Genomic DNA, 9,402 nt, shown 5'->3' on the forward strand with positions numbered 1-9,402 from the left:
ACTGGACTGGAGGTCAGCAGGAACCAGCGGAAGGTACCGAGTGGACCAGCCGTTCCCAGCTTTCCCTCTGTGGAGACATCAACTAGGGTGGAAGGAGGAGGGGGCCAAAGAAAGCCAATATAGAGATGTTGGACTTGCAGTTGATTAAACAACTATCAGACTTACCAATTATTTGCAAACTAAGTTTGTTTTGTTTTTTTCCCCTTAAGAACGGGAATCAAAGCAGGGACTGGTTATAGGAACTGAAGACAGCAATCTGAGCCATATGTGCAAATATTCAACTATTTTCAGGGAGTCACTTAAAAAAAACACACCCACAAAACAGGCAAAAAAAATTCAATTGAAAAGCTTGACCTCAATTAGTAAGATAGTATATGAGACCTCAGTATTGAATCAGCATAAATTATATTAATCAATCTATATCTTGCCCCGCAAAAAAAATTAACTTTTTTTCCCTGTGGACACTAAGTATTCTTTAAAAGTATTCAATACTTGGAAGTACAGATACCATTTATACTTCACATTTTAGAATATAAAAGATGTATATGAAAACAATCTTCACTTGAAAGTGTTAATGTTGTGGTATAAGTCTAGAAAAAATTAAAATCCATTTCTATTTGGTAAATTAATTGTGTATTACTAGGACAATGGAGATAAGTTGACAATTTGAGCAATTATCAATAATAGGAGATAAACACATTCTTATAAGAGTTCTAAAACTGTCCCCAATGTCTGCAGTTGTAATCCTGACTTGGGCATACATCTGTCATTTATTTATGATTTGCTGGGCATACTAAACATTTTTTGTGTATTCACAAACCAAACATTAAGAAGCCAATGAAATAGCCCTAGCCGATTTGGCTCAGTGGATAGAGTGTCGGCCTTCGGATTGAAGGGTCCCAGGTTCAATTGTGGTCAAGGGCACATGCCAGGGTTGCGGGCTCGATCCCCAGGAGGGGCGGTGCAGGAGGCAGCTGACCAATGATTCTCTCTCATCATTGATGATGTTCTCTCTTTTCCTCTCTGAAATCAATAAAAATGTTTTTTAAAAAAGAAGCCAATGAAATGGAAATGAAGATCAAGAGATAAAAGATATCCCTCACATTTTTAATTAAATGTTCCTCAGGAAAATTTTTTTTTATAATTTGAAACAAAAAATACTGAGTTGGTAGATACAATTTTTATTTTAAACAAAAAAATACAATGCACTTGTTTATAAGGCAAAGGGAAAAGAAAGGTAATATAACTACTTTTTAAGATGAAATCACAGATTGGACTGACACTGACATTATACAACTAAATGAATTCATTGTATTGTAACACAAAATTATCTTTCATATATGTACTATGAACTGACATTCAAGTTCAGAACTCATACATAATTTAAATTCATAAATTAATAAAATTTGTTTATTATATACACAAAGTTATCATGAATGTATTTTAGATTATCCTAACATTTGTTCTTTCTTTGGGAAACAATGAGAATTATGACATATGAAGACAGTGTATAAGGGACAGCAACTCAGCTTTGATTCCATTATTAAGAAATCCATATAGAATCGGATTAAGACAACAAGACATCATGCCTAACAAATGACAAATGCAATACACCAACTTGAAATGCCTATTTGAAATAAGGTTATCATTAAAATCAGTTACCACATGGAAAAGGTGTAGTGGCATCCAACTAACAGCAAACACCAATATCAATATGGTCAGTCTGTAGAAAACACTTCGAGATCTCTTTTTTATTCTCATGATAGAACGATTTACTCTCAAGTCATGAGCATCTGAGTTTTCTTCAGGTTTCATCTCAAAGCAGGTGGGGACTCCTGGTATGGACTTATTAGATGAAAAGAGCTGACTTTTCACAGAGCCGAATTTTTCTGGAAGTGTGCTTGAGTGATTGTCTTGAGGAGATCTTGCTGGAACAGGTAACACACATACCTTCTTCTTGCTGTATCTTCTTCTGTGTTTTCTGATGAATGAATAACTCCATTTATGGCTGCTGGAGAGTTTCACCTGGGGTCCACTCTTTTTGGATGGATGAAGAGTTAAGTTGATCATCTCATTTTCTTCTAATTTGTTTTCTTTGTTGGACAATCCACAGCTTATACTCCTGCAGACACTGGTATGACTTATAGTTAGGCAAACTAAGGGCAGAATATACTGTACTAGCAACAAGGAGATAGTAAAAGCAATTCTGTATGAATCAGATGGCCACGATTCAACACATAGATACTTGCTGCTCAGCAATGCTGAGCCAAAAGTTTCCTGAAGTTCCACAAGACTGTGAAACACTGGAAGGGGAGAACAAATCACAAAACCTAGTGTCCAGACAGTAGCTACCAGGAAGTATCCATGGTTTGCTGTTAGATTATTAGATATAGGATGCTTTATCATATGATACCTGACAATGGCAATTGATATTAAAATTAAAGTTGAAACCAGAACTGACACACATTGAAGGAAAGGCATAATATGACACATGACTTTGCCAAACATCCACTGATCCAGCAAGACAGAGGTCAGTGTGAAAGGTGAGCAGAACAGCACAATCAAGATATCAGAGAAGGCCAGATTTCCTATGAGGAAGTTTACTGTAGTGTTCTGATTACGCTTTCTCATGAGAGCCATTAAAATAAGCAGATTCCCCATGAAACCAAGAAGACTTACAAGTGTATAGAGTCCAATCAGAAAATACTGAAAGTCATCTACACTGCTTTTATAGTCATCCCAGACGGGGAAATCGGAATTCCGAGGGGCAGCAGTATTGTTCTCTGTGGCAAGTGTCTGGTTATAATAATCCTGGAGCTCTAAATCCATAGTATAGTCCTGCTTGGAATAAAAAGACATTAGTTAGCAACTTGAAAAAAAATTACATGACTACTATAAATTAATCCACTGAGAGGGTAAGTACATTTTACAATTTGCTCCCATTATCTTATGAACCTCTTAAGAATGTTTAGTGAGGTCTTCAATTGGTTCCAAGTGCGGTGCAAATTTCAGCCAATAACAATTACAGTAAGTTTAAGTCTATAGTCACTTCTATGGGATATTAACTTGTGTTAAAATAACAAACTTGGTTTTTAAAATTAATGTAGGAAATAATGTAAGGCAAGGAAAAGGCAAATGTAGATAAGAACTTCAGATACTCAATTTGCAGTAGCTCAGTAATATTCTTCTCCAATCAAGGTACCTAATACCTGGTGTAGTCATATAATCTACCTTAAACATTCCTTCCTTTCCTACTTGAATCAAGACCAAACTTAAAGAGACCTATCCTAGAGTATTCCTTGGTCTACTCAATTGAATGTGATCTCCTCTTCCCAACCCACATAATGCTCTGTTTATAACTGTCTGATGCTACATGTCACAATCTGGTTTGCATTGCAATTATAATGCAAACCATCTACCTGATTTATTTTTAAGCAACAGAAAAGCAGAAACTGTCCCTTACCTAGGTATCTACCATAATACATGGCACAGTAACTTCACCACTGCAGATGTTAAATAAATATTTATGAGAAAATACAAAATTCAAATAAAAACCTAGCATCCTAAATATGGTCTAGTAGTTTGTAAACTGTTAAAGCTTCTCGAGTGCAGAAACGCTCTGTACCTACGTGTATACAGTAGACACTCAATAAATGTTTATCAAGTTGTACTGTTGACTATGTGAGCACAATGCTGGATGGCAAAAACATTCCATGATCAATTCTCAGTCCTTGAGATATGCCAGATTCTCATGAATTAACACAGCCACTGACCAGCAGTGCTGCTGCTGTTTTTAAAAACAAAATTTACCTGTTAGAAATTGAAAATAGATTTTATTTTTTAAAAAATATATATATTTTGTTGATTTTTCACAGAGAGGAGGGGAGAGGGATAGAGAGTTAGAAACATCGATGAGACAGAAACATCGATCAGCTGCCTCCTGCACACTCTGTGACCGCAACCCAGGTACATGCCCTTGACCGGAATCGAACCTGGGACCCTTCAGTCCGCAGACCCACGCTCTATCCACTGAGCCAAACCAGTCAGGGCTAGATTTTATCTTTAAAGAGATTCAATAAGTTCATATTGTTTAAGGAAAATATTATATATTAAAGTCAAATGTAGCAGTTATACTAACATAACACCTCATAAGTTTCTTTATTTGAAAGGAAACTAAGATTATATTATTAATATCACAATGGTATTACTTATTTACTGTTGTATACTAGATTTGACAGTACTTCCTGATGAAGCACAAAACTGTATATAACTCTAAAATTAAAAGGAACTCCTCCTCCACTTTAAAAAAGTAAGCACTCTTATTTAATAAAAATTTCCCACCCAAGACAGCAATAGTTCATTCTGAAGAATATACATTGTTATAGAGACCTTGATATATGTGTGTCTTAGAAAGCAATATATATTGATCTACTTATTGCCAGATCTAAGTTGGATAATTATACTTAAAATTATAAAGATACATAGATATTTAAATGAACAGTAAGCACTATTATCTTCAACTTATAGGTCTTGGTCCAATACATTTCCAAACAGGAAATCCTATTGTGTACATACATTCATTATAAATAACTTTAACTTTAGTTTTACATGCAGCAAGGTTCAAATAGGCACCATTGTGCTATGAGAAAGATTGAAACTAAGTTTTTCACATCTACAACCGATTCTATGTTGACTGAATTACTCTCTGGTAGCTAATTAGATCCCTTTAAAGATAAATTAATTCAAAAACCCAGGATCGCCCTAACCGGTTTGGCTCAGTGGATAGAGCATCAGCCTGCGGACTGAAAGGTCCCAGGTTCGATTCTGGTCAAGGGCATGTACCTTGGTTGCGGGCACATCCCCAGTAGGGAGTGTGCCGGAGGCAGCTGAATCGATGTTTCTCTCTCATCGATGTTTCTAACTATCCCTCTCCCTTCTTCTCTGTAAAAAATCAATAAAATATATTTTAAAAAAAACAAAACACCCAGGATCTTACTCATTTATTCTTAGATCCTAGTCAGTAATTTACATTGATATTACCTCAAGTGAGAAAGTATAACTGGTATAAAAGTAGCTCGTAAGGCCTACTGAATCATCTTATTCATCACATTACTAGACTACGGCCTCCCTGCAGCTACCTGGATAGTAATGATGCTTAATAGAGGATGCTAAGTAAATATTTGTTACTAATCATTTCAGAATAGTTTCATTTCCCCAGCTTTAAAATATCAGAAATGAATCATCCTGGCAATATGGGCAAATTCAGGTTAGAGTATGACTCTGTGTGTGTGTGTGTGTGAGTGTGTGTGTGTGTGCACGTGTGTATGCATGGACTTATATATACATATTGAAAAGATCAAACTTAAGAGTGATTATATATATATATATATCACTGAAATTAGTCAAGTTTTCAGATGATCCCAAAATGAAATGAGAAGATACCTACATGGACAAATGTGATAGTTTAACACTTTAAAATTTTAAATTAGATATCTTGATTGATAAAGGCTATCACATAAGCAACATAAAACAAAATTAGCAAAACATATTTACAACATGTTTTTATTTAAATGAAAAAGAAGTACATCAGATTGTATAGTTTGTCCCTAAACCTTTTCTATTTTAAATATCCTATATAATAAAAGCCCAGCGACCCAACAGTGGAACAACCAGAACAACTGGTCGACCAGTCACTATGACACGCACTGACCACCAGGGGGCAGATGCTCAATGCAGGAGCTTCCCCCTGGTGGTCAGTGCGCCCCCACAGTGGGAGCTCCGCTCAGCTGACCGAGATGAGTGGTGCTCCCACAGCAAGCGATCCCCGCAGGTCACGCCCCCCACCAGTGCATGAATCCCATGCACTGGGCCTCTAGTATTCACATAAAATATTGAATGCATTAAATTATAAAATTACAGCTTTTTTTTAGTAAGCAGAAGAAGGAAATGCCATCCTGAGGATTTAATGAACATAGGAAAAACTGAGGATAACAACACTTTTTTCCCTCCCTAAAAGACACTAATCTATATATAATTTAAAGAGGAGGTCCCTTTCGTTAATGAATAGGTAAGAAAGGTTAGTTGTTCCTTTCTTTAATCATTCAACTAGCATTAATTGAACAACTAATAAAAAAAACCAACTAATACAAGGTACTATTTGAGGAATATTCGATGAGGGATTAATTAAAGTTTACACAGTGAGTAATTGCAGATTGCAAGTGTCTGAGATATAAAGGGCCCTAAATAGATGATTGGTGAATGAATGAATGAATGAATGAATGAGTGACACTCTCCTAACTACCAGTGACCTACTGTTTTCACTACAGCATGGCCACTTGCACTGTTCCCAAATATAATGGATACTTACCTATAGATAGATTAATAAATTATCATTTTTTCTTATGTTTATATCTCTCCCAACATTCATTAACTCACTTTGTTTTGGTGTGATATGTAAACAATCTTCTCCTGCTCTTTCTCTAACCCCACTCCTCCTACACACAAACATACACACATAAAATACCTGATATGCTCTGCACTAAATGAGCATTCTGTGGATTTTTGCTCCAATGAAGGACTTCTCACAACTAAGTAATGGATATTGCAAATGAGGGGATGGGGAATGCTAAGCAGTTTCTTTAAAAGTGCCTCATTACAGCCAGGGGGTATTTAAGCATTTGGAAAATTGAAAATCTAAGGTAGAGGAACTGTTGGCAATAAGAATGGCACCAGGTGTAAGATGGGTGGGGTCAGATCTGACCTGGGTTCAGCAATCTGGGTACTTGAGTTCTGGCTAGGAAAGAATTCAGAGCCAAGACTCAAACTATAAGAGAACATTCCTTTAAAACAGTGATTCCCAAAGTGGGCGCTACCGCCCCCCGGTGGGCGCTGCAGCGATCCAGGGGGGCGGTGATGGCCACAGGTGCATTTGGGGGCGATGAGTAACTGCTATTAAAATTTTAAAAAAATTAATTTCCAGGGGCTGAGTAATATTTTTTCTGGAAAGGGGGCAGTAGGCCAAATAAGTTTGGGAACCACTGCTTTAAAAAGTCACAGAGGTAGAAGAAGTGAGCTGTAGAAGAAAAGGGCTCAGGAAACAAGTTCCAGAGGCAAAAGAGTGGCCCTTGGAGCTTTGGGAGAGAGAAGGGTAAAGGTATAAGGGAAGAGGAGGGGGAAAGGTGAGGGCCTACACCAGTGGTTCCCAAACTTATTTGGCCTACCGCCCCTTTCCAGAAAAAATATTACTCAGTGCCCCCTGGAAATTAATTTTTTTTAAATTTTAATAGCAATTAAACAGAAAGATATATGTATTAATGTTTCTACCTTTTTCGTAAAATATAGTAAAGAAAGGTGTAAATTAGAAACATTGAAGTTTGAAATTATGAAACTATTTATTGAACTCAGAATAGAAAGGTAATACAAAAAAAGTTAAAACAAATGCACCTGTGGCCATCACCGCCCCCCTGGATCGCTGCAGCGCCCACCAAGGGGCGGTAGCGCCCACTTTGGGAATCACTGGCCTACACCCTGGAGGGGGAGTGCTGGGTCCTCTGTCCTAATGGCTTTTAAGGGTGGAGATTTTAGGGGAGGTCCCAGGGGAGAGTCTCAATAGAATATTCATTAGCTTTCTAGGTGTGTCCTTTCAGGATCACTCTCCACTGACTGATAGGTGCCAGGGCAAGGGGTCATTAATCAATGCACCTGCTTCTGAGGTCAGCCCTTGGGTCACTTGTCTGGTTTTGCTGCTTTTCTGAGCCTGGCGCTGAAACACAACTGAGGCCTAGATGTATTTGATGTGAGTCAGAACCTCATTGTCCTCGGGGCTTAGTACTTAAGGGCTATTCTCTGGCCCCCTTGTTCACCCCTACGAGGGGGGGGGCGGGGGGTCCTAAACTGAATGACTAGCAACAAGCCAGGAGAGGAGTGGTCTGGAGAGGGACAGATAGACCAGCCATCATCTAGGGGAGGAAAGGTTACCCTGAGGAGGAGGTCCCTGTTTTCCCAGTTGCTATGCACCAGGGGCTTTCCGCCCGGTGACTTTCTGTACCTGACCTCTGGTCCTTTTCCTCCGCATGTCTGTCTAACTGCCTACCACACAACCACTTTAAAATGAAAGAGAAAAAAGCACAAAGAATTTCTTTCCTTAAACTTACCACTTCGCTTCCTTTTTCCTGAAAAGTGCAACAAGCAAACTTATAATGGAAATGCCAGTCTGTAGAATAATTCTCCGGTTTCAACAAGTGTTAGAATGAATGTGTTACAGTTTTATACAACATAAATATTTTATGCAAAATCAAAGTAAGATTCCTAGAGAAAATGTGAAATATAACCAAAGAGAAAATGTTTTCAAAATGAAATGTTATTTGAAAAGAAATCTGATATTGACTGTGGGAAATCACTATGGTGGCTAAATAATGTGTAAATAAAAGAGATACTGTTCTTCTCTTTTACATCTAATTTTATCTCCCACCACCTGAATTACCAGGCTGAACATCAAACCTGAATCATATGAGTAAAACGTGAAAAAAATAAATTCTTTATCAAATTGTGGCAATTTTTAAAAAGCAGTGTCTTTGGAAAGACTTATTGTAATTTTTAAATAAAAAGTCTGACCTATAGCTGTCAACAAGACAAATGAAATCTTCTGAGTAGACTTTAAGTATGTTAAGTAGATAGTTCTCAGAAAGAATAATAGGAGGAACTGCAGGGAGCTCAAAGGATATTAAGAGGCTTAGCTTGTACATTTAAATAATGCTTATTAGGATCATTTCCTGCCTAATAAAAATGCACATCTTTCTTCTCACAAAGGGTGCCATTCACACAAAAGGATAAAGTAAATGTAAATTTCCCCTCTAACAGTGATAAAATATAGGCTCTGGCTTATTTTGCTGTGATCCTGAAACAATGGCGAGATTCCAGGTTCTCAAATCTTCCCACGATTTATTTTTAAAGCCAGAATCTGGCAAAAAACAAAAACAAAAAACCAACAAAACTTGAATTGGAAGGATAAATTCGGCTCTGCTTGCTGCTCCACTGACAAACAGGCAGGCACGCGCCACCCTCTCCCCTCTATTCCAACAGCAGAGTTTCTCTTCCCTTGAGAAACCTAACATTTAAAATGCACTCGGGCTGCACCATCCTGCTTAAGAGTGCTCCAGGCTATTTTCCTGGTCTCAGGCAAAGTCTCCGGGCTTCGCTCCAACATGATGAATGGGTCCGTTTCTTTCCATGATAAACTAAAGGTCGGTACATTTGGGGATAAAAATGCCCTGTGTCTGTCATTCGAGGTGTATGCATGGATGTTATTGATGGCATTTGTCCTAGGAGGCCCCCTTGCAAACCCGAGCGCAAACCTGGGGGCGCAGCTGCCTCCGGGTGGCGGGCCAGCTTTGGGAGGCGCGG

The 9,402-nt window shown here is 37.9% G+C and overlaps 1 protein-coding gene across 1 annotated transcript in view; it reads right to left on the reverse strand.

Moving 5' to 3' along the window:
* Positions 1-1,214: 1,214 nt before the first annotated feature.
* The window catches only part of NPY5R (neuropeptide Y receptor Y5), an 8,995-nt gene continuing 807 nt past the window's right edge, over positions 1,215-9,402 (reverse strand). Inside the window, exon 2 of the mRNA XM_005860519.2 lies at positions 1,215-2,838. Within this exon, the coding sequence (XP_005860581.2) occupies positions 1,489-2,829 (1,341 nt within the window). The 5' untranslated portion in view covers positions 2,830-2,838 and the 3' untranslated portion in view covers positions 1,215-1,488. The remainder of the gene's footprint in view (positions 2,839-9,402) is intronic.

The sequence above is a fragment of the Myotis brandtii genome, unplaced genomic scaffold (genome assembly GCF_000412655.1).
Source record: "Myotis brandtii unplaced genomic scaffold, ASM41265v1 scaffold136, whole genome shotgun sequence".
In the NCBI taxonomy this organism is placed as follows: Eukaryota; Metazoa; Chordata; class Mammalia; order Chiroptera; family Vespertilionidae; genus Myotis; species Myotis brandtii.